This window comes from Lucilia sericata, unplaced genomic scaffold, assembly GCF_015586225.1.
Source record: "Lucilia sericata isolate MDLA Ls3-8-SP2 unplaced genomic scaffold, ASM1558622v1 Contig000014F_arrow, whole genome shotgun sequence".
NCBI classification, from domain to species: Eukaryota; Metazoa; Arthropoda; class Insecta; order Diptera; family Calliphoridae; genus Lucilia; species Lucilia sericata.
The window spans coordinates 1,052,758-1,078,913 of NW_023994053.1; the positions used below are offsets into that span (position 1 = coordinate 1,052,758).

The 26,156-nt window shown below is 28.7% G+C and overlaps 4 protein-coding genes across 7 annotated transcripts in view; 2 read left to right on the top strand and 2 right to left on the bottom strand.

Annotated features, from left to right (window-relative positions):
- Nucleotides 1-4,327: 4,327 nt before the first annotated feature.
- On the top strand, nt 4,328-14,770 carry LOC119604674 (organic cation transporter protein). Its single transcript, XM_037957452.1, has 4 exons — nt 4,328-4,439; nt 4,827-4,942; nt 12,874-13,496; nt 13,559-14,770. Exons 2-4 carry the CDS (start codon nt 4,900-4,902, stop codon nt 14,546-14,548), a joined length of 1,656 nt encoding a protein of 551 aa, XP_037813380.1. The 5' UTR covers nt 4,328-4,439; nt 4,827-4,899; the 3' UTR covers nt 14,549-14,770.
- Nucleotides 14,771-14,941: 171 nt separating this feature from the next.
- Nucleotides 14,942-18,196, bottom strand: LOC119604683 (protein sarah). The gene is made up of 2 exons (XM_037957464.1): nt 17,927-18,196; nt 14,942-17,035 (listed from the first exon to the last, which is right to left on the bottom strand). The coding sequence occupies exon 2, from the start codon at nt 17,025-17,027 to the stop codon at nt 16,233-16,235; it is 795 nt and encodes a 264-aa protein (XP_037813392.1). The 5' UTR covers nt 17,028-17,035; nt 17,927-18,196; the 3' UTR covers nt 14,942-16,232.
- A 280-nt stretch (nt 18,197-18,476) lies between these two features.
- LOC119604847 (histone deacetylase complex subunit SAP18) overlaps nt 18,477-26,156 on the top strand; it is a 54,040-nt gene continuing 46,360 nt past the window's right edge. The window contains exons 1-3 of one of the 4 annotated variants that reach the window (XR_005231552.1): nt 18,477-18,679; nt 18,736-19,278; nt 19,340-19,725. Coding sequence is in view for 1 of the 4 variants with exons in the window: in XM_037957730.1 (XP_037813658.1) it covers nt 18,614-18,679; nt 18,736-19,119 (450 nt within the window). In the remaining 3 variants the exon portion in view is untranslated. Of the gene's footprint in view, nt 18,680-18,735; nt 19,292-19,339; nt 19,726-26,156 lie in introns of those variants that run through there. The other 3 variants (XR_005231557.1, XR_005231555.1, XM_037957730.1) reach the window with 3 other exon arrangements.
- Nucleotides 19,286-25,388, bottom strand: LOC119604802. Its single transcript, XM_037957659.1, has 3 exons — nt 25,117-25,388; nt 19,733-20,598; nt 19,286-19,673 (listed from the first exon to the last, which is right to left on the bottom strand). The coding sequence occupies exons 1-3, from the start codon at nt 25,138-25,140 to the stop codon at nt 19,448-19,450; spliced, it is 1,116 nt and encodes a 371-aa protein (XP_037813587.1). The 5' UTR covers nt 25,141-25,388; the 3' UTR covers nt 19,286-19,447.

Below are 26,156 nucleotides of genomic sequence, written 5' to 3' on the forward strand. Positions count from 1 at the left end.
TTGTTAAAATTAGTAATATCAAGTCCATTTTAAAATCTTACTTAATAAGAGAAGGAAAAAACCAAGTCAACTGACTGCTTAACGGATTGTAAAATATAATAAGTATTTTTACTCTGAATCAATTTTAATGCAATTTAAAATCAGCTATTAATATTTTATTTTGTTATCATACAAAATTTTTATCAATATTACGTTAAAAAATTAATTTAGATTTTAAAAATTAATACATAGTACCTTCAATAATGCATTTTAAAATAAATATAGTGCACCAATGAAAATTCGCATGAAAATCATCGAATATTCATTGGTTGTAAGCACTCATTTTAATGACGAACAATTTTTCCAAATACGAACCCATGCTCCCCAATCACACGCTATGAACCAGTTCATTATCAGCTTACTACTTTTTTTGCTGGGTTGTGACGAAAATACTACATCTTTTCTACACTCTTTTGCTGGGATATTATTAAAATTACACATGTACATATACAGTGAATCAACTAAGTTTTTTGCCTACCCTTTTTTAAGAAAATTTAGTTTTTTGTTCATAAATAAAATTCAAAAAAACAGGTAAAAAGTAAATTTATGTTTTCCAATTGAAAATAGAGATTGTGTAGAATGGGAAAACCAAGAAAAAAAAATATTAAAATAAAAGTTTTGGTTCATTTGTTGTTGCATTTTATTATTTTTCATCAGAATTTGCACGTCAATAAAGTATTTTGCATATTGAAATTTCCAGTTAATTTCGTTGGGTTTTTCAAATTATTTTTTAATTGCTTTTTGGAATTTATTGTTTTATTGTTAAAAGGACACGTGTTAAGTATTTTTCAAATGTAATTTTCAAAAATCATATCCTTATTGTGTGAAACTGTGTAGTTATTTGCGTTAAAAATGTTTAAAGGGAAATAATTAGGCAATTCCAATATAAAAAATTAGTTTAGATTTTTAGAACAAGCATAAATCAATGAAATTCAATTATGAGATGTTTAATCAATCATTAAAAAATATAAAATATAGAAATTGATGAAATAACACAAAGAATTATTAAAATAAAACTGCCAAAGGGGAGCGACATGTATCCAAGCAAAAACCATTGAAGCCCTCATTTATCTTCTCCAAAGTCCATATACGAACTTAAAAGAGCACTATGTTTAAATTTAGACCTCTAAACAGACCTTAGGTTGCTTGGAAACAATACAATGTGAACTGTCGTGTGGTACAGGAAAAATACTTAATTTAGATATTTACAAATAGAGGCGGTTCTCATCACCTAAGGTCCACAAAAGCATAACTATCCAAATCCAGCTACGCCTACTGTATTTTATTCATAAAATAAAGCATTCAAAATATGAGGTAGAATATCAAAATTCTAGCATGTAATAGTTCTATAGTGGTATACGGTGATATCCCCATACTTAGAGTGGCTAGGATGGTACTTAGTGTTAGCTTTATTGAATAAGAATCAATATTACAAAATTCTAAATGAAATTCACACAGTACTCTCCAAATAGATGGGGTTTCCGTAATGTAGTTTTTGTTTGTCAATACAATATGACCAAAAACCCAGATTATTTTTGTTATAATCTATAGATTTATACCCCACTAACATTTTTTTCTAGGTCCAAATCCATTGATTTCCTAATATATCATGTATCCAATTCAAAATTACTTATTATTTTCGAAATTAAATCAAAGAAACGATAGATTTCATGTTAAGTCAAATATTGAGAAATTCTTATAGGTATATAGGATAGTAAATCGGTTAAGAAATGTCCAAACTTGGTCGTTCCACTGCTAAAATATCTAAAAAATGTTATTCTAATACATAGGAGAAATAAAAATATTAAATTTTATAAAATAATGCAGCAATATTAAAAAAATGAACAAAAAACCTAAAAAGCAAAATACTTTATTGACCTTAAAAATTAACAATACGTTCACATTTGATCAAAAATCTCGTTAATTAATATCATGATTTTACTTTTTATGGTATTTTATTAAAATATAAGACATTCTTTAAAAAATACAACAAACAAATTGCTTTATTTTGCTAAAAATAATTGTTTAGATAAAGTTTTTTCTTAAAATTTATAAAATTTTACATAGGCAAATTACTTAATTGATTCACTGTATATTATTCTTTGAAGATTAAAAATGATTAAGTTAAGCAAAAAGTACAGAAGTTAAGCAAAAAGAGGTATAAGGTATAATAAATTTGAGGAACATATTTAGATAGTAGAGGTTAATATGATTCTCATATAAAATGAAATTTAGTTTTATTTATCTAATATTCGTGAAAAAAATTAGTTTTAGTTTACGTTTACAATAAAAATCGATCTCACACCATAAATTATAGACATTTGAAATTTGACAAACTTAGTTAAAAAAAAAACGAATTTGTATATTAGGTATATTAGGTTGGCTTCTTTTCTTATAGAAGAATATGGTACCGATGTTCCCGTCGAAAATGAAACTTTAGTTCATTCTAAGTTACAGTTTCTCAAAAATTTTTCCTGGAGAATATAGTCTAGTAGTGGTGAGCTGGATCAAAGGATAAAAATGTCCTTTTAAGGTTTTTCAAATTAAACATTATACAATTTTTCGGAAAATTTTTCCTCGCAATATACGTGTTGTTATAGATGGCATCTCATCAAACGAGTTCAAGATTAATTCATGTGTAACGCAAGGATCCGTTAATTTCTCTATCATATTTTTTAATTTCAGAAACGACCGAAAATACAGTGCGGTGTCCGCAGGTCTAAACACATTTTTAATTGTCGAAAGAAGTATTAAAGTGTCTCGGTTTTTAAAACGGAGTAAGACATACTTCACTCCATTTGATCTCCTTACTATTTAAATCACTAATATCCTACCAATAATGAAATACAACTCTCATATATGGGCAGGAGCTTCGAAGTCTATTTTGGAGCAGTAGGTTATCAACTACAATAGTTACAACACAATGCTCCGCATAAGTAGGAGTCATCCCCTAAGTGATTGTCCAAGAAAAAATAATTCCTTGTAAAAATCGGAAAAACATAAAATATTTCCGAAAAAATTAAAAATTTGTTACTACTTTTGTAATCGCACAGAAATAAATATTTTTGAAAGACCTTTGATATGATACCAAATATTTACTTCAAAAAGGTACTTTTCATTCTTTGATCCAGTTCACTAAATATTGACGTCAGCACAAAAATTTTGAGAAATGGTACCATAAAATTAAATAATTTTTCATTTTTTGGTGGGAATATCATTTGGGACCACCCTAATATACCTAAAAGATTATTATACCCTACACCACTATAGTGGGGAGGGTATTATACGTTTGTGCTGATGTTTGTAACACACAAAAATATTGGTCCTACACCCACCTTTAAGTATACCGATCGACTCAGAATCACATTTTGAGTCGATTAAGACGTGTCCGTCCGTCTGTTCGGCTGGCTGGCTGGCTGTCCATGTAAACCTTGTGCGCAAGGTACAGGCCGCAATTTTCGAGATTTGATGAAATTTGGACCAAGCATGTTTTTTGGCACAAGGACGAAGCCAATTGAAAATGGTTGAAATCGGTTCATTATTTCACCTAGCCCCCATACAACCGTACCTCCCGATTTGGGCTTTTTATGCCATAATTACGTCAAATATACTATTATCTCTCTAAAAATTGGCACAAATAAGTTTCATATAAGTATAAATGACACTGCAGATTTTCGTAATGATCAACCCTTATTTGACCCTAGCCCCCATACAAACCCCCCTTCAAAAAATGTCTTAAACGTCTAAAATTGATTTGTAACCATTTGTATCGCAATGAAACTCAACATAATTAACTATTATTTAAAAATATATCCTTTTCCAAAATTTAATGAGGATCGGCCCATGTTTGACCTATTTCTATATAAAGCCTCATTTAGAAAATTTGTTTTTTATCAATAAATTGCTTAAATACTTTGGAAAATTCAACATAAAAGTTTCTTTGTGAAAAATTGAAATTTTTAAAATATACTCATGGTGTAGGGTATTATATGGTCGGCCATGCCCGACTATACTTTCCTACTTGTTAAAATTACATTTGTTTTATAAGTTTTTCATAAATTTTAATAACGGATTATGAATACCGTCTCTGACGCTGTGTTAACACTTCTTTAATATTAAGAGAATATAATTTATAAAAGAACTGAGTTTGCTAATGTGAGCGGAGCGCCACGTTTTTTCTTTTTGTTAAAATTGATATACATTTGTATTTGTATGTGTATGTTTGTATATGAATTGTTTATATTATTATAATATATTTCACTTTTTGTTTTATTTGCTGCTTTATACAACAAGATCCCCAAAACAATTCCAGTAAACAGCCTGACGATTGCTTTTAGTCGACTTATAAGTGCGTTAGAGTTTACACGTTATCGGCTGGTTGGCTCACTCACTGGCTGCTGGTGAGAATCCTAAAATTGAATTAACGTCTGCGATTCATCTTGATTCAACAAAATAAAAAAAAAAAAACAATTATAATAAATTATTAACATATTTAAAATTTAAATTTTCCATTAGTAATTTTCACTAAGTTTTTGCTTTTGTTTATTTTTGCATTTAAAACTGGTTTATTATTTAAGTTCAAAAAATCCCACTATAACTCCATCAATTCAATAAATAAATACATAAATAATACAAATGAAATGAGAATACAATAAAGAAGATAAAATTATAAACAAAGTTCATTGAATTAAGAAATGATACATTAAATAAATATATACTAAATAGATGTGCAACAAATATAAATTATTTTTTAAAAACAACAAAATATTCGTTACATTCCCATTCAGATACAAAACATACGCACTAAGTACGCAACAGACGACATAAACACAAAAGTCAATCTGCAGCAAAAACAAAAACATGGCAGTAGACTATGTGTTAGAAGATTTAATGGGCAAACTAGGTAAGATACATACATACATTTTAACTTACTAAGTAATACAAAAATTTCAAATATCCATACATACACAGACAAATACTCTCCTCATATACATATGTACATACATATGTAGAAATAATATTTACAGTTATAACAATCTTCTCCCTAAACAAGCAAACAAATAAATGTAGGAGCTGTCTGACAGACAGACAGATCATTTTTAAGGTTAGATACTATTGGTACGCGGATTTAGTCCACTTAAAAATATCGGTTGGTTGGTTAGTTGTTTGTTATCATAACACATTATAAACTAATCATAAATAATCTTTTCGTGTTATCAGTTTTAGCTTTATAGTTGTTTGTCTTGTCATTATTATTTCTATTTTATTTGAGCACATTTACTTCTGAAAAAAGCTTATTTAAAATATCAGCATTGTACTGAATGAAGCAGTTGTAAAAGCATTTTCTTTTCAGATATGAATAATCAGATATAACTAATAAATATCTTTTTAAAATAATTCTTAGTGTGGGAATAAATGCATAAATAAATATAAAATATTATAAATTAAAATTTTTTTAATCTGAACTCGTGATTAGTTTAACGAACGTGTTAATTTATTTAATGCTAATAAATATTTCTGTAGACAATAGTAGACAATGTAAAACATTTAAATGTGACAATTTGCAGCAAAACTTTACATTTAAATCTTATTAAGTAATCAAATTTAAACTTTAACGCCCGTATTGATAAACGATTAATAAAGTTATTGATGGTTTATTGTATGAAAATTTGCTTAATAAACCAATAATAAATGATTAATATCTTTATAAATACGGGGGTAACACTTTAATCATCGATATTTTCTAATTAATGTCTAATGTATGTATATGACAATGTCTGTAAAGTGTTGTTCAAATTTGATTTCTATGAATATATGGATGTTAGTGGCCAATATTCAAATGACCCATTAAGATTTTGTGTTGTTTTTCGAACATCTAACAGACATACACAATTTTATTTATATTTTCTGATCGTGTAGTGAAATTTATAGGTCAATAAATATTAACAGGTAACGTTATCAGCAAAACATCTTTATCAGAATTATTTCGTAATATTACCGTTACAGTTATAATCTATTAACAATCTGTATATGGGCATTTCCACCGAAAAGTCAACTTTTGTCACATCACGTCACGCACAATTAACTGCTTATATCTAGGGAAACAATATACTTATTTTTAATTTGTTTATATTTTTATGTAGAGTTCTAATAGCTCTATGCATAGGATAAAGGTGCGACCAATAAAAAAGAATGGTCCTAAGATATTGTCAATTAATGTGCGTGACGTGATGTGACAAAAAATATACTTTTCGGTGGAAATGCCCATATACATATACATTAGAGTGTTCCGAGGAACAGCTTTTTTAAGAATTTCATGTAGGAATACCACTCAATCGATGCGTATTAATGTACTGAACTCGAAAAAAATAAAAAAATATTTTTTTGGAATGTTCCTCAGTTCTCTATCTGCGATTAAAAATCATGATTTCAGTATAAAATACTTTCGATTTTTTCGAAATTGGTCTCAAAAATTCCGTAATTTTGAGCTGATTACGGTAAAAATAATTTTAAAATTATTGTATAATATTTTTGATCCACAAAATGATATGGGTGTCAAAATGTTCGTAATTTTTAGCTTTATATGCGGACCAGAAATACACTAACAAGAATTTTAATAATTTTTCCCGCTACAAGCTCAAAATTACAGAATTTTTGACACACAATTCGAAAAGATTGCAGACAAATTTTTTTTACATATTGTACTGAGATCAAGATTTTCAATCACAAGTAGGGAACTGAGAACCTATCCAAAAAATTGTTTTTTATTATTCTTGTATTTAGTACATTAAAACGCATCGTTCTAGAGGTATTGCTCCTAAAAAGTAGGCCACGGGACACCCTATATACATGCATGCAGAGTACTAAAGTACTTTTGTGAGGAAAGACGAATTAGAGGCAATAGTATTTATATATGAACCAAAAATGTATTTAAAAGTTTCAATTTTTGTATATTTTAGTCTGAAAAGGGTTATCGTTTATATTAAAAAAATCGTTAGAAATACACCTAGGCCTCTATTGGGCATGTTGTGCGCTCCTTAACCAGTGACTTAGGTGGGAACCCACCACCTCCGTTCTACCAGACTAGAACTCTAACCACTAACCTACCTGAGGACAGAAGTGTGTATGTGTTTAAAAAATAAAAAAAATCGGGTTAAAGGAAAAATGAGATACAAATATAGATTAGTTAATAGGCTAGTGCATAGACTAAATTAATGCATAGACTAATATGCATTGGAAAAATCAAGTTTTCTTTTTTATACTTTTTTTGCAGAAATTAAATTTAATTATTGATATAAAAATATATTAAATATTTCTATGTACAATAAATATACACGAATAATATCATTTTTTATTTATATATTTTGAAAGGAATTCACTTTTTTGCACCAGTACGATACACTTATTTTAAGTTCTAATAAATTACAAAAACAAAAAAAAAAACATTTCTATAAAATGAGGCCATTATTGTGTCTAGTGCTTTAATTGTCAATTATATACAACTTTTATTAAATTAATTAGACATTCGATGACACTTTTAAAGTATTTCATTTAATATTTACAAGACCACATGGTGACAATGTACAGTGAGCAACAAAAAATAGTTTTTTAATTGAATTTTCTGGAATGTATTTTTTTTAATTTTTATAAATTTTAATTGTAAATTACATCATTTCATATTTGTAATACAATAAAAATTAAAAATTTTTTAGTGTTTACCCTTTTTTCATAAAATATTTTATCAATGTGAACGTATCTTAAGGAGTAAACGACTTCAAAATGAATACATACTTTAATAAAAACAACTACATTTATATACATGTATATACATTTTTCTCATTTAAAATCAATGAATATTGTATGAATCTCTATAAATAAAAGTAACGTATTTATTCAAAATCAATAAACTTAAAAACTGCAAATATTTACACAAGTGTTTTAGCGGATGTGAAAAGTGTTTCGTTTCATTTCTGAATTTTTATTTTAGTGCGATAGATGAAATAATAGTTTTAGATTTTTGTCAAACACACATACATAAAGCGCTAAACGAATTGTGTGATGAATTTGTTAAAGTCTGAATATTTGAACAAATGTTGACATTTTCGTTACCTACTGCTTTTATTTTTATTGAAAAGTTTATTTACATTATCGTTGACATATTTTGTGCAACGAGATGTATACGAATCGGTTTTGATCGCTGTTATTTATTTTCAATTAAGTATAAATTGTATGTAGATCAATTGAATTGATTACAAACCTTTCAATTGAATTCAATTTGCATGAAAAACAAAACTAATTAGGTATTCAAATAAATTTAACGCATAAAGAAAAACTGAGATGTGTCTATAATGAATGTAGCGCCATTTCAAAACCAATAATAAAAAATTGTTACTATCATATACAAATGCAAGTAAACTCTATTTATTTGGTGTCTTCTTCAATAGTTTAATAATTTTATTGTTGTGGTTCATGACTATTAGTTTTTGGCCATGAGAAATTGTTAAAAAAAAAGGTATGTACATGTACAAAAGTACTCTGTTTTACACTAGTAATTATTTGAATCAAGTACATTAGTAAATATGTACATATGGTAACACACACACATACATTCATACATACATATATGTATTCAAGTATTTATGAATGAATATGTATTATTCTTTGGTTCCCAGCTAGCATTTTTTTTTAAATTTTTGATCACATTCGAGTCATTTATGACTCCTCTGCACGATTAAAATGATCATATATGAGCTCATTTTCTGATCATAAATGATACATTCGTCGGGAGAAAATGGTACCCTACCCGCGACTCTTCTAAATGAGTCATTTATGAGCCCCACTTCTGATCAATTAAGACACACTTTTTTAATCTTTTTTGAGTCATTAATGAGCCAAATAACTGGTCGTTTTTGAGTTATTTCCGAATCATATTATAGTCATTTTTGAGTCTTTTCTGAGTAATTTTTATGTTTGTTACTGACAAATACAAAACAACAGAAAACACTTTTTGATCTTCCGACTGCTCGAAATGTAACTACAAAATAAATTTATAAACAATAAAATTTCGAACACCTGGAAGACCTATTTGTGATTGCTGTACATTTTGTTATTGTTTTTCAAATAAATCAGATTTTAAACATTAATTGGAGAAGATCATTAAACACAGAAAATTATTAAAATTAAAGCATAATATAATTTCAATTTGACAGAAAATCTACTTTATAAATATCACATAAATTCAAATACTTATACATTTAATTTTATAAGCGAAGTGAGAATTATATCAACTCATTTTAGGCCACACAAAATGTTTTGCTAACTCTTCCAAAAGAGTCTTTTCTGAGCCCCATTTCTAATCAGTTTCGACTCATTTTTGAATCGTTTTTGATTCATTTTTAAGTGTAAGTGTTGCTATTTCATTGCAAACAAAAACAATTACATAAGGAACAATTTTAGATCTTCCAACTGCTTGAAATATGACCACAAACTAAATTTTTAAAACCATCATATTTTAAACACCAGAATGATAAATTTATGATTGCTATACATTTTGTTATTGTTTTTCAAATAATCAGTTTTTAATCATATATCGGGATCATTTTTTAAGCGCTCAACTTATTAATCACGTTTAGGTCATCAAAAGGAGTCAAAAATGAGTCAGTTTACTGATTAATCAGCCAACAATCTTCCAAATGTTAGCTGGGGTATTCAGAGTTCGTTGTTTCAAAAATGAAATAAGTCTTGATTTCTTCATTGAATGAAATTATTCTGTGGTAACAAGGAAAAAGTTCATAAGTTGTTTTTCTGTACTTTTCAGGAGACCGTTTTAAATTCCAATATAAAACTATAGAAAATCACGTTTAAAGATGTAGATATTTTCTACATCGAAGCACTGCTTTGATTTTTAAAACAGTTGAGCATAGAGATTCCAAAATCTTGATTTTATAACTTTCATTTTTGCGTCGAAAAAATTTTCATTTTTGCAATGGGGGGGTGAGGTTTTAAAAAATTATCCGATTAATTAAATAATATTATAATAAATTAGTAATATAATAATTATATAATATAATTTTTTACAAAAACAATTTGATCATTCATCAAACACGAATTCAAAATGTTAATATTTAATTTTTGGATTATTGTTTTATCTTCTAATCATACAATCCAATGCAAGAAAAATAACTTTTGCTAATAATATATGTCGCTATAAACTTGGTAATTATTTAAATAAGGATTCCAAACAAAAAAAAAACTTTATAAAAATACATATACGATTTCCATAAATCATTAAGAATTTGTCTGCTAGTTGAATACCAATATTTCAACAGGGAAAAAATTCCACAAAAAAATTTCCAAGTAGTAACATCAATCAGCATATTAGCAAACAACTTTATCACAGTGATAATCGCATTAAAAATCATGTGCTACTATGACATTATCCCAAAAAATATACAAGTGGGGATTTGTATGCCCCTCAAAGATAAGAAACTCTTTAAATACCTATTGAAATAAAATCCTACTTAAAAATACAAATACAATTTATTTAATTATCTTTTTTTTTAGCAAATAAAATTAAATAATAAAACAAATCATGGTCATAGTATTTTCAAAAAACTTCAATTTTGTTGCAACTTTTTAACTGAACTTATCTTTTTTTGTTTTTTTGAAATATTAGTTAATACATTCATATGTACTTGATAAATACACATGTGTATGTAACTATGTATGTATATTTATTGTACTATACTTGTTTTAAAATTTTAATTAGTTTATAATACTAAATACAAGTGAATGTTGTGGTCGTTCGATATTTGATTTTACAACAAGGTACTATATGTCTGTATATATATTGAATTCATAAATAACGAAATATATATTCTATTAAACAAAGACTATACATAAAATTGATTTTTTCGCTATTCTTAATTAAGAGTGCAAAAACAAAAAAAAAAATTAAGTATAAATGATTTTGACGGCGTTTTAAAATTAAATAGTACACAATAATTGTTTTATTCTTATCACTTCATTGTAGAACATGTGTATGTACATATGTACCTAGTAGTCCCCACGATCATATTTCCAAAAAAATATTTGTTAGAACGCATGTTTAACATCTACATGTTTATACATAAATAAATACCTATATAAATGTATGTATGTAAGTTATATGTACATATATAATGAAGTACATACATAGTACGTACTTATAGATAGAAATCATATACATACTAATCGTTAAAACATTTTTATTATTGTTAAACTTTACACTTTTAATTATTTAATAATTTAGGTTGGCATTGAAATTTTTGTTTTTTGTTGTATCAAAACGTGCTTTTTTCATCTACTACTTATTAGATCTTTTCCGTTTTAATTAAATTAAATATTTCTTATAAAAATAACTGAATATTTCGCATTGACAGTTGATAAGTTTTCAATTTTATAGTTTTTCTTAAATCAAATTGCTTTCTTTAGTTTGGAGATAAAACTTGCGTAGAGATAGGTGGTTAGTTTTTGTAAACTTTATTCAAATTAAACTTCATCTTTGGTCACAAGCAGGAAAACAACCTAACTCAAAACCACACTTTCAAGAAATATAATTTTTTAAGAACACAATTTATGGGGACGTCTTAAAAGTTACAGTTATTCTTTTTCTTTCTTTTTCTATGCTGTTAAAGCTATTATTTTTAAAATAACTTTAAGGGCCAATCTTTAGGTGAAAGATTAGCGATTAAATTAAAATTAATCCTCGAAAGATGTTTTTGAGTACTCAATTAGTTAATTTTGTTTGCAAGTTTAAGCGCCCAATAGAGGTGGTTTAATTTTAAGCACGAAATGCAAAAGTGTAAACAGCTGATGCAAACAAATTAAAAAAATTTTTATAAATATAAACATTAAAATGTTCTATTTATTGATTAGTATAAATTATGGACACTTCAAAATACATTTTTTTGTTTTTAATTTAAGTTTTCATTAATTTTCATATTGAATTTACAATTGTTTTCTTCTTTTTATAAAATATGCATTGTTTTGATATTTGATGAAAAACATCAAAGGGGATTAACATAAGATTAAATTTATTTTTAGATTAACTAATCTGATTATTAATTGGCATTTGATTACCATCTCAAAAACCCGATCTAAAATAGCAAAAAAAAAAAAAAAAAGTTTCACAAAATTTTTAAAAACTTGACATAGAATTGATTAATTAAATGTAAAGTAAATAAAAACATTTTATTACTTGTTTTTAAAAGCATTCATTCTCCTTACATGATGTCTATAGATTTTTAATTAAGTAAAAAAAAGTTTCAAAGAGAATGTAAACATTTTTGATCATATTATGTGACAGACTAGAACACTATCTACTAACCTACCGGAGGCGCACTATAAAATAGTTAAAAATTTAAGAGATTTTCGTGCACCACGAGATAAAATTTTCCGACAATTTTATACAGAAAAAATCGGTTTATAGTGCGTTATTTCGGCGAAAATAATATACAATTATTTTTTAACGCTTAGTTAATATCTACTCCAATTTATTTTATAACTAATCAAATTGTTTGCACAAATATGACATTTTTAACCACCCTTGATCTAGAGACTAGTTCATTTTATTCTGGTAGTATTATTTTTATTATTTTTCCAGTATTCAGAAAACGCAGGATCGAAAAAGTAAGACGATGTTTGTTGATATTTTTAGGGCCTTTCTGAGTAGGGATTGTAAAATTGTAAATTGACAAAAAATTCAAAAAGTCATATTCTAATGTACATGTATTTATACAAAGAATAATATATACTTTACCATTTTTAATTTGTTTTTTTTGTTCTTTCTTTTAGGGGAATTTGGACGCTATCAAGCGTTTCAATTCTTCCTCCAAGTATTGTCCGCCCTAACTGCTGGTTTGCACATGTTGACATTGGTAACGGTTCAAGCTGTACCCGAACATCGTTGTTTTATCGAAGGCGTAGATAACACAAGTTTCTCATACGTCCCCTGGAATTCTACGGACATTTTAAACGCTATACCAAAGAAAGAAAATGGAGAATTGGATTCATGCCATATGTACGATGATAATAACAATACAGTTGCTTGTACATCGTACGTTTACGATCGTACCTACTACGAAACATCTCGTACGATAGATTGGGATTTTGTATGTGATAGACGTTGGATGGGTAGCATTGTGCAGACGGTGTTTATGTTGGGTGTTTTTACTGGAGCTGTAGTACTGGGCGGTTTGGCAGATAAGGTGGGACGTAAAACGGTATTTTGTTGGTCGGCTTTATTGCAGCTCATTATAGGCGTCGCTGTAGCATTTATACCTGAATACTTTTCGTATATGTTCGCTCGTTATCTGCTGGGTATATTTGGATCGGCTGGTGCCTATATATGTGGTTTCGTTCTGACTATGGAACTTGTTGGACCTAGTAAACGCACTGCATGTGGTATAGCTTTTCAGGTTGGTGCAAAATTCAAGGCATAATAAAAATGTTTTCTAATAAATATTTTTTAATTTTGTAGGCTGTATTCGCCGGTGGCATAATGTTGGTTGCTGGATGGGGAGCTTTAATAAAGGATCGTCAGTTTTTGCAAGTTGTTTACGGTTTGCACGGTGTTCTATTCTTAGGCCACTGGTGGTTGTTAGATGAATCACCTCGTTGGCTATGGATGCAAGGACGCGCTGCAGAAGCTATTGACATTGTTTCCAAGGGCTTAAGAATCAATGGATCTGGCATTCCAGTCGACAAGCAATATTTCTTACAGAAAGCTAAGAGCCAACAAGCCACTGAGGAAAAGGCAAATGCCGGTTTGGGCGATCTATTTAAAACTCCAAATTTGCGCATGAAAACATTGAATGTTTGCCTCTGCTGGTTCGCAAATTCATTAGTTTACTATGGTCTCTCTTTGAGTGCTGGCAAACTCTACGGCAATCCCTATTTAATTCTATTCATTATGGGTTTGGTCGAGTTCCCCAGTTATTTGACGATTGTCTTAGTCTTAGATCGTCTTGGAAGAAGACCAATTACCAGTACGCTTATGTTAGCCGGAGGCGTTTGTTGTATGGTTGCTGCCTTCATTGAACAAGGCAGCACAGTTTCAACTGGCATTGTGATGATGGGCAAATTGTTTATTGCCGGCTCCTTTGGAGTAATTTACAATTATTCCGCCGAATTGTTCCCCACTGTTGTTCGTAACTCAGCTATGGGCTTGGGATCAATGTGTGCCCGTTTGTCTGGCGCTCTAACACCCCTCATTACTCTGTTGGATTCATTTGATCCTAAAATACCTGCCGTATTATTTGGTATTATTGCCTTGCTGTCAGGATTTTGGGTAATGTTCTTGCCAGAAACAATGAATCAACCAATGCCAGAATCCATTGAAGATGGTGAAAACTTTGGCAAAGGCGATACATGGTTTAGTCAATGTGCTGGCAGAAAGTCAAGAAGACATAGCGTATATCCAGATGATCCAGAACAGATGGTACCTTTAAAAACCATAGGAAAACATTAATTTCGACAAATTATTAAGTTAAAAATAAAATTATACTCACAGCTCTAAACTCAAGCAATATCCGAAATCTGTACACAACCATGTACAAGAAGAATATGTGTGTATGTACAATGTATTATGCATGCATATGTATATACAAATGTATGTGTTCTTATTACATTCCAAATGTTAAAAATTGTTAATTGTTTATTTTGTTTTTATAATAAAATGTTGCTAAATATATTAAGAAAAATATAAAAATCTGTTTCTGTCATATTATCTTGAATTAAATTTTGGTTACTGCACCTAGAAAAAAGGACTCTTTTAAACATCTAGTATCATAATTCATTTGCAGTTTCAATTTTAGTTTATAATTAACATCGTCTCTAATTACACAGATTACTTTCATATACATATCTTCATAAATTTTGTTTTTATTTATTTAAATTCATTAAACATTTTCCATTACATACAATTTTGTTATTTTAACTTAAACTATATACAGGTATTTTTGTGATTCGATAGTATTTTTAATTATTTTTTTTTCGTGTTTTCTTAAGTGTTTCTCTGCAGTTAAGGACAAATCTCTTTCAGCTGCTTTCAACTACATAAAGATACACAAACAAGTCTGTGTTTTATTTCAGTGAAGATGTGGAGGAGTGTGCAAATACAGTATCGGAATAATGTGTTACAGTATGAACTAAATAAGCTCTGGATACATTTAAAGCAGAGCTTATAAAAAAATACATACATTGTAGCTGTATTAGTTTTGTTTGGTTTTCTTATTTAATTAATATTTATAGAAATAAAATTAGTACAACAAGAGATAACATAATTATTATTATTATTAATTACATTCTTCGAATCTTAATTTTTAATTAATTTCATAAAAAAATAATAATAAAATTTCCATTATGGTATATTAAGAATATAAATTGTGTAATAGCTTTAAATTGTTTCGGGTTTATACTCGCAAGTTAGATTGGAGAATGTATTTCTTGATAACATCTATTTCAGTTTTAGGCAATTTGTAATAAACTTATCCTACATACAAGCCATGAGTTCTAATTAGTTATGTAGGTAATACACATAAATTCATGGTTTATTTGTAATAACATTTTTTGTTCTTTTTTTATATCTAATAAAAAACTATAAATATATATAAATATTTTATACTTAATCACAATATCATTCGTATGGTTTCAAGTCTAAAAGACATTGATCGATTCGATGCTTGCAACAGTTTTAGCAAAACCATCAGTACTTTGAAGAATTTACTTAACAACAACTTTTTTTAACATTCTTTGCAGTTTATCATCAGTTCGTCTGAGTTCTCTCCCAGGCTCTGTCGTTAGCAAGTAAAAATCGATAATGTGCGTTTAAGAAATCCATGTTGAAAATAGTAGGAAAAATTAAAATGTTTCGTTTAAGCTAGTGCTTCGATAAATATTTAACGAAAACTAAACTGAAATTCAAATATTCAACAATTTTTATGTGTTACATTTAAAACATTGAGTTTTTTTCTTTTATCTTTTGTTGTTTTTCTATTATGTATGTATAATTAATTAGCTTCAGTTTTAAAACAAACAACAGCCTACAAATAACAAAAGAAAAAAATAAATATATTTTGTTTGTTTGCAACATGTAAAGTCTGAGTCAAACTTCATAAAGACTTGATTAGTTGGGTACTTTTTGATTTTTTTGTTTATGCTCTTTCGGGACATTTGGTTGGGACTATTGGCATCTTTGAAGCGGCACTGATGACATCTGTTGCAGTTTCTGGTAATCTTGCTGTGTGTACAATGATTGCGGGCTGATCTTCACTTTGAGGATGTAATTCGTGAGATTCGCCAGGGGTGAGACTAGCCAAAGCAGCCAACAAATCATGATTAACTAATGGCTCATTCTCTTCTCTCGGTTCCCAGCCGGCTGGAGGAGAAGCAGGAGGTGATATTAGGAATTGTTTCACCGGAGCTGGTGGCTGAAGATTTTTGTTGGATACAGGAGTTACCGGCTGTGCAAAATAACACGTTATAACAGTTTTCTTATTGAATTCATACTGGTGCAATTTAATGCGAGCATTCGCAGCTGCTATAGCATTATCGTAGTTAACTCGGAGACGTCTAAAACTTCGCAACCACTGAAATGTTGCTTTGTCACTGAACATACGGAATAAGTCCTCCATTTCCTGTTTAAGTTCAGGACTAGCAAACACCTCCGAATGTATATTAGTAACGATAATTGATGTAGGCAAGTCATCAAATGAATCTGGATCTATTTCAGGCTCAGTACTGCTGTCAATTTCACCATCAGCCAACGTTGGATGTTGACTAGGCAAACCATCAGCCGGATTTATATATATATCCTGATCAGGCGATACCTTATCCATGCTGTCCGAACCACTACTATTCTGAGCAGAATTTGTTTTGCTATTACCAATATTTTTGCTAGCTGATGTAGAATTATCATTACTTTGCGCATTTGAATGTGAAGAAGACATGATGGAAGCTAAAAACAATAATATTTAAAATAAGTTAAAGGTTTACTTTAAAAGCTCGATTGGTGGTTATTAAAAAAATCTAATTAAAATGTTAAATGTTTATTAGAATCACAGGAAATTTCGATATCGATATTTTTCTAACGAGAATAAATTGTACTTAAGTTTTAAAAATTTCATAAATTCAAGTATAATTTTCTCCCTTATTCATTATATAATTGTAAATGTTTGTATTAATCGTATATGGCCCTAGGGCTCGATTATTTGAATAAAGAATTAAAAAAAAAATTAATAAATTCAAGTATATTTTTCTCCCTCAGGGGAGAAGAAATGCACGTGATTGACTGATTTCCAGACCTAGACTATTAAGTATGGACAAATCAACATAAAAATACCTTTACAAACCTAGATCCCACAACCAATTTGTATGGTGTTAATACATATGTATTTTGTTTGTTTATATTCACATGTTCCACAGTCGGGAGCAGAGATATACACCTCTGGCTTCGCTAAAAATGTTTTATTAAAGGAACCATCAACCCTCTAAAATATTTTAAAATCTAAATCGGTTTAGTGATCTTTTTTAATTAATGCCCTATATAAGTTTAGTATGTAATAACGTTGTGCCACCCTGTATACTTACAAAATCTTATACACACAACTCGAGTGCATTTAATAAATTACACACCATTTTTTTCGAGTGTAATTGCAAATAGTTTTCTGGTTGTTTTCATTTATTTTTACTGTTTATTATTCTTCTATTCAAAGAATTATATAAGCTTCTTAAAACTGCTATCCAATTAATAAAGTAAATAATATTAAACATTCCTTTTTTTCAATTAAGCTATTTTATCTTTCTTAAAAGAAAACAATTTATTGTTGTTGTTGTTCAAAATACCTACATGATGAGTTTTTTCCAGATGAAAAAGTGCAGTAAATAATTCAATATTTTATGTGCCAAGAAATTGTTGGAATTTAGTAAGAATTGTTATCAATATAAACTTTTAAAACCGTTAATTCTTTGTATTTATTTAATAATTTATGTAAGATAATACGTATAAAGTAATAAATTTTCTATTATTTTTAAAATTTTAGTATTTGTGTGTATTTTGTTTTAGTTTTCCCAATGATTTTATCTGAACACAGAGAACTGTGCCGACAAACATTAACAGCAACGCCTTCTGACATTGAAAATTTCGGCGGCGGATTAAAATCGGCCTCAGGCCGGCTTAGTTTTCAACTCAATTTTGTATCATTAGAAAATATGTTATTATAACATATTTTCTAATGATACATTGTTATATATTTCCAATAGAATTATTGGATTTTATCTGAACACCACGATTTGACAATTGAGGTCTTTTGGATTGTAATTTTTAATATATGTGTACGTATGTTAAAATAACATGTTAAAATAACTTTTCAGCAATGTAATATGGCAACTCCGAAAGACAGACATTTTTAACGAAAACATAAACTGCAGCCAACTTCAGTACAATTGAAAAAAGCCGGATAAAATTGTACACGATAATTTTTTGTGTGTTATTTTCATTTAAAATACAAATTAAGCATTTAAATATTTAATAACCATGGCAAATGTCGAGTCTATGATCGTAGAGGAAAAACCACAAACCAAACAAATTGACCGTGAGAAGGTAAGTATAGCTTCTTGTCATGGTATGTTCTTGCCTTCATGTTCTGTTTCATTTAGACTTGTCCACTACTGCTGAGAGTATTCTGTTCAACTGGAAGACATCACTCGGTATCGGATTATATGTACAATAATGTTCCCACTAACGAATTACAAATTTATACTTGGATGGATGCCTCATTGCATGAGCTTACCTCTCTAGTACGCGATGTCAATCCCGATACTCGCAAGAAGGGAACCTACTTCGACTTTGCCATAGTCTATCCCAATTATCGCAATAATCATTTTCAAATGCGTGAGATTGGCGTAACGTGTACAGGACAAAAGGGAGCTGACGACAATAAAACGTTGGCACAAGCAAAGTTTTGTATCGGAGATTTTCTTGATATTTCTATAACGCCTCCAAATCGTTTACCACCAATTAGACGCCCTCGTCCCTACTAAGAAAACATCTAACTTCTATATATTTGCATACATTTTGTCATCTTCAATCCCACTACAATCACTTTTAATCAATAACTAGGATACTTAAGTTTTTTGGTTTATGTTTTATTTGATATCAACAACTGCATCCCGACAGTTTTTCTTAAAATATAAAAAATGGTAAGAATTTAAATTCCTTATTTTATTATATTTTTTTTAATAAAATCTAAAATAATGAAAGTAAAATATACACAACGTTAATATGTAATGCAAGTCTTATAAACTATTTGGGAACTGGCGATACTTGATGACTCCAGAATCGTATCAAGTCCCCGTTTTATAATGAAGATTAGTTTCTATAATTTACTCCTGGTCTTTTTGATTTCTTCTTGCCAAGTTGCGACATGTCGATTTCGATTCCATTCGGTAAAACAGCACGGTTTTCTTCGTAATTAATGAAGCCATTGTCCTGAAGCTCTGCCTCCTCATTGCGTTTGTTGGGGTCACATTTGATACCGGTCTCATAATGGTATTCACGTTTGTTGCCATCTGGGTCCACATAGCCATAAGTACCTCTAAATAAAACAAAATAAATTAATAAAAATAAATAAAATCTATTAAAAAATATACAAACTTTGTAACACAGTCAGTGCCAATAAGTTCCTCTTTGAAAGAGCCATCATCGTTTTCATAACCCCAGGTAATGCTGCCATCTTCATTTTCTTCACGCCATTTTCTTATGGTTTGAGCAACTGGGCGTTGACGTCTGGAATTTTGTTGACTATCTCTTTCTTGTAATGGTATTTGATTTTGTTCTAAAGCGGGACGAGATTGTATGGGCTTAGGTCTAGGACGTGATTGGACTGGAGCAGGTTGGGCAACAAATTGTGGTCTTGATTCTCTCAACTCAGTAGGTCTGTTACGAATAACATGGACTCGTTCACGTTGTTGTGGTGGTGGTGCCTGAGGTGGTGCTTGTTGTGGTCTGTCTTGACTGAATCGAGGACTATTGATAATATTAGAGCCAATTCCAAAATCATTAAACACTTGCTTAGCGCTGGGTGTTGTTGGAGGGGATGGTCGTTCGGGAAATCTCGTGGAGAAGGGGTTACTGCTAACCAAAGGTTCATCATTAGACAAAAGATGAGAAATTGGCGTTTCGTGTATAGCATTTTGTTCGTTGTTAAGAAAAGCAGCGGCAGTTTGTTGAAATTGTGCTTGTTGCACCTGAGCCAACTGTTGTTCTCTTAAAAGTTGAGGCAAATAAGCATCGGGTCCTTCGTCTTCGCCCGATTCCGTAACTGGTTTAGGTTCTTCAATTACACGAGGAGCTATGTTATTTTGCGTATAGCTTTGAGATTTTGCTGCCACTGGTCGCCTAACGCGCACTACTGGTCGCGCTACAGGTGCAGGTGCTGCTCCAGGTATTGCCAGTCGTTGTGGAGGATATTGAGCATTGACTAGACATACACTTAAAATCGTAGTGACAACGAATATGACCTATAAAAAATTATCATTAAAAATAATTACTAGAACCACTTTTTGTTCTCCATAAAATTTAACATATGTATAAGCTTTCATCTGAAAAGGGCTTTTTTTGAAAAAAATTAAAATAAATTTTTGGAAACAATGAAGAAATAGCTATCTGAGCTTTTGCTAGGACCAATAGGTGAGAAGTTACACTCATTTGAATAAAACCCTGTATAAGCAAAATGTCCAACTTTGGCCCCTTCTAAGTCCTGCAGTTTTTGGCCGATACAGCTGAAAATTTGTGTCTGGCCTACAATAGTACTAACCATGGTGAAAAATTTCATCCAAATCGATTTTTTGAGTTGGGACAATATAACGATTTCATTGTTTAGTTTTTATTTCGGATCCCTATATGTTTATGTTATTTTATTAATGACAAACTGATTTTTTTACAAAGTAAATATTACGAGAAAAAAAATTTGGATTAACATTTTTCTAAAAAAACTTCCATTTTATTAGTTGATGTAATACAATTTTATTTAGTGTATGTTTAATTTTAAGCAAGACTGTAAAAATTCGATTACGATTGATCATATCAAAATGATGAAGTCATAAAATAATGCAATCTATATTTGTATTCAATAATATTGTACTTTAGTATGCAGCTGAAATTGCAAAAAATATATGTACATACAGAGAAAGAGACTCACACACCCAAAAATATTAATAAAATACACTAAATATTGTTTGTATGTATGATATACTCTAATGTGGGTCTATGTTTTTACTAGCGTCTGAATTCTATTATTTAAGCGGCTTAAAAATGTTTAATGTGAGAAATAATATACAAAATTCTTTTAACTCTTTTTTGGTAGACAACAAACAAGTTTGAGTAATAAATAAGATCCGTGCAGAGATTGATTAGGAATTACACATTTGTAACGTTGTATTGGTAGTGACAAATAACATGTTCTGTCTGGATGATGGATGGATGTATTTAGTCATAGCCGGTTTCAGTTTTACGAACTGTAAATTCAATTCAATATTGATTTGATTTGGATAGTTATTACAGTTTCTATGCAGTACACTAATGGCAACTTAATCACAACCAGTCCACAAGTCCAAAAAAAAATAATAATAAATACAAAAAGTGAGAGTGTACTGAATTAAATTGAGAGTTAGTGAATGTTTTGGCCATTTAACAACAAATTGCATGAATCTAGTCCACTTAAATGTAAATACACATACAACATAAATAAGACCAATACAGACACACTAACTACCATATCATATCATTGCAATGCAATGAATATAGTTCACACGATTATGTAATAGAGTATTTATTTGTTTCTTTTTTAATTTTATTTGAAAAAAAGTACAAAGTATGTAAATCGTTGGTATGTACATGATATGAGTAGTTAAAATATTTGTGTGTTTGCGGTTATTTCTGTGGCATTTCTTTTCACTGTCGGGGACAAAAACGTAAACTGAAAATGTAATAAAAAAACAAGTTTTCTTAATTGTGGTAAATGATGTCTTTGAAGATTATTAAGGAAATAAAAATGGTAATGTTCATAATTACTATTACATTTTTTCCAATGTCAATTATAAATAAAAAATATCAACGTTCAACATTTTTTTTTTTAATAATTTTATGCACAAAATGGCTGTTGACTGCGGTCAACAAAATTCTGGGAAATTTTCAGAATTTGAAGATTTAATGGCAAACTTCAATTGTAATGAAAACTATGACTGGTTACATGAAAATTATACTTATGCATATTATAAAATTTGTACTAGTACAAACTTTCGTTTTCAATAACGCCCAAAAATTACATTTATTGCAATTACTAAACGTTGTTGCACTTGGTTGATTACGCCATAAATACGTACGCTGGTGTTGGTGGTTGTAATACAGTTTGGCCAGATTATGAAACTAGTTTACTTGTATATTTTACTATAAATATTTTTAACGTACAAATAGCATTATTTTTCAATTTTTTCTTTTCATTTAATTTTTTTTTTATTAGGAATTTTTTTTAGTTATTCAGGTGAAAAATGCATGTGTATGTTGAATAACAGCAAACAAGGAACTTGATTTTTCAATTTAAAGCAAGAAAAAGACTCTATCAAACTGTATAAGCTTTAAATAAAACTAAGAATCTGTTGATATTATATTAATGTAGGTTTGTGTATAAATATTACCAAATCTATAAAGAGTTATTCGAATTTGGTATAGATCTGATGTTGCAATTTGGCGGTAAGGCTATTAACAGTTAATTATAATAGCAATTTGTAATATGTATGCATTTATAAAATATCTATTAGATATTTAATATATTTGTATTCTATATTAACAGTTTTTCACTTAAATATATAAAAAATAATAATTAGTAGAAATATGATTTTTTTTAGAGTCACAAATAATAACACTATTTACTGTTATATCGAAACGGCATTAAATATTTTATAAATATTTAAACTAAAAAAATTCAAATTCATTAGAATTATTAAGCGTCCTTCACTCGTCAAATATAATGTAGTAAAACTATTTAAATATAAAATACCAGCTTATTAAGATGCTGTTATACTTTTTCAAATATGAATCGCATTCATTTAAACTGAGATATAATTTAAAATATCTTGACGTCCTTGGGTGTAGCTAATAAACGCATTACTCTATTTTCTACACTCAAAATAATTACATTGAAAATTTTTATATGTACATATGTATTTAAATTATTGTGAATTTTCCTAAAATTATAACAATATTCAAATATTTCTTAAAACATATATAAAGCAGTTTGATAGAAAAAAGTATAATTTGAATATTTTAAGAATCTCGATAAAAATTTTGCTGAGTGTAGCAAAGTGCAGCTGCATTTTGAACAAATTAACTATGAAAGTAAATCTTTAATTGAAAACCTTATTCCACAAACACTATTGCACCATTATTAAACAATTTGAAGTGGAAACCGGCATAAAATAGTGGAGAGAAAAAATTATACAAAATAAAACAATTATGTGATTGTTTTAATTTGTAAACGAGAATGAGATAATTATTCCTCCATCCATTTCTTTGCAGAACAAAGACATTTTTTTCTTTCGACAAATAACGAATAATATATTATTTAGTGAGTCAGTATATTATACTCTTATGTGTGCTATAAGCTAGTTTTATTTACCTTCAATAAGGTTCAGAATTATGACTTGGAAACTATGTTATTTTTACCAAGTGAATGTCAACAATAATTTGCTATTTCTTATGGATTTGTTTATTTTCATATTCGTTGCTTGTTGAAATATTAATTGCAACTCTGTCAAGTCATAAGCGGTGCTAGAGTTTGTTTTTATGTAAATAATATCTGGATAAGATAGTCATAACTAAAGAATTTGAGATTTTTTATATAATTGCTACAAAACCATTCCCAGATTAAATTAATTTCTCAGACATGTTTTTTCTTTCTGGAGTGAGAGTATAAGTATCTGTTAGATATCCTTTTTCTAAAAAGTTTGAAATTAAACATTTGTATTTAGTAGTGATTACCATTTCTTCTATATTCATACTTACATATGTATGTAAATAGATGTCGCTCATAGACCGGCATAAATCAAAACATGCATTTCACTCTCTGTTAAAAAACTTTCAAATAGATCGAGGGATTTCAAAAATAAATTTTGATATATAAAGTAGAAGTTAGTATGTTTCTCATCTGAACTTAAACAGCCATTTTACTTATCAAATATATGTACGTGAAAACTTGGGTTTAAGTGCTGACGTTTACAACAAAAAATCAGTCGAACCTCGAAAATAAACGTCATGTTTGAAAAAAGACAAAACTATATGAAAGACCACACATTTCTAGTACCCAGTACTTCCTCTAACTTCCTTCCTCGAGAGGTGCCAATATTGTTAATTTCTATATAAATTTTCTAAAAGTTCATGCATGATAAATGAAAAAATAAAAAACATTACATTTTAATTCGAACAATTGGTATGTCATGTACTTAGATAAGTATGACTTGGACCATTATTATAATAACTGGCTTAAATAAAATGAATAAAGTAATTTAAGCGTAAAGAAACAAAGCGATAGTAAAGAAGAAAAATAAAACAGTAATAGTAATAATAATAAAAATAATAACAATAATAAGACATTGTTTTGCTACACCCTTTTTTTTTGAAAAGTAATTTAAAACGGTTAGTCTGTATTTCTTTTGGAGCATTAAGTTATGTCAAGACAATTTTTTAACCTTGGGCTGGATTTAATGAATATAAAATATAAATAAGAAACAAATCCGCTTAATTAGTTTTTCAAAACATTAAAACTTTTTTTTTTATTATTTGTTACACATTTTAATTTTCGAAATTGTAACAGTAACTCTTGTTTCCAAAATTTAGAATCCAGTTAGTCAACATTCCATAAACATTTTTAAAAGCTAACGCCTTAGTTACACTTCAACACTTATTTGCGCTCAATAAATTTGTTTTTTTTTTGCCAAAAATTGGTATGCAATTTGAAAAAAAAAGTACAAATGAAAACTTACCGCTTTTAGTTTTTGTAACTTCATTTTGTTTTTTTATTAACGTTGCTTGTTGTTGTTGTTGCTAAATATCTTTTATGCACTGTAATTTGTCTATTACTAATTAATCCTTTACAATTGAAACAAATAAAATTGTAACAATTCACGTTTGATTTGGCGCGTTTCCCACTCACTCTATTGTTAATAGCGCGTTTGATTATTCCTCTATTTTGTTTGTACGTCTGTGTTGTAATAACCGTTACCAGCAAACTTCAGCAAAGAAATGTTTTACATTTTAGAAAAGTTTACGGTTTTATACCACCAACACCAAAATAATGGCCAAAATGCATAAATTGTTGTTGCGCGTCGTTTTTCTGCTTTATTTGTGTTCCAAAGCTTTTTGTAAACTTTTTGTGTGTTCTTTGCAACTCTGTTGAAGAAATTTAGGATTTTGTTTAAATTAGTTTTTATTCATTTAACTAAAAACAGTTCTCGTTAAAAACATAATTGGTAATTACCCATTTTGTTAATGAAATAAAAGTATTTTAGAGCGCATTGATTAATTGATTTACCTTCAATAGCTTAAAAAAAATAAATTAAATTTGCAAATGGATTTAATTTCTTTTGTAATTGCGTCATTTGTAGAGAGGTCATGTTGAGAATTTTAATTATTGCCATTTTTATTGAGAGTTTTATTTTAAAACAACCGTGGCTTTGTGCTACTTTGTTTTTATTCCTTTTAATTTTATTTTAATTCAAGATTACACTAAAAAAGCGACTATTTTGAAATGTGTGCATGTTTTTTTAATATTTAAAAAAAGCTTTGTAACGTTTACATGAATAATACGTGTTTATAAGAGATTGTTTTCTCACCAACACTCATCTAGAAAAAGTAAATTGCAAGCTTTTAATGTATAAACCGTTACTTCAAGAATTTACTCTTTTTAAATTCATTTTCTGTTATTATAAGCTTTTAACAACATATAAGCTTTTGTGTAGTAAACATTTTAACAACATATCGCATTCTTTTACGCACTATGATATTCATTCAAAAATCGATTTTT

Bases quoted from the DNA above. Each gene is read 5' to 3' on its own strand.
- LOC119604683 (XM_037957464.1), bottom strand. From the start codon at position 17,027: ATGTCTTCTTCACATTCAAATGCGCAAAGTAATGATAATTCTACATCA.
- LOC119604802 (XM_037957659.1), bottom strand. From the start codon at position 25,140: ATGAAGTTACAAAAACTAAAAGCG. The intron at 20,599-25,116 runs GTAAGTTTTCAT...AATTTTTTATAG, and splicing joins AGTTACAAAAACTAAAAGCG to GTCATATTCGTTGTCACTAC. The intron at 19,674-19,732 runs GTTTGTATATTT...TGTTTTATTTAG, and splicing joins GGCACTGACTGTGTTACAAA to AGGTACTTATGGCTATGTGG.
- LOC119604674 (XM_037957452.1), top strand. From the start codon at position 4,900: ATGGCAGTAGACTATGTGTTAGAAGATTTAATGGGCAAACTAG. The intron at 4,943-12,873 runs GTAAGATACATA...TCTTTCTTTTAG, and splicing joins AGATTTAATGGGCAAACTAG to GGGAATTTGGACGCTATCAA. The intron at 13,497-13,558 runs GTTGGTGCAAAA...TTAATTTTGTAG, and splicing joins CATGTGGTATAGCTTTTCAG to GCTGTATTCGCCGGTGGCAT.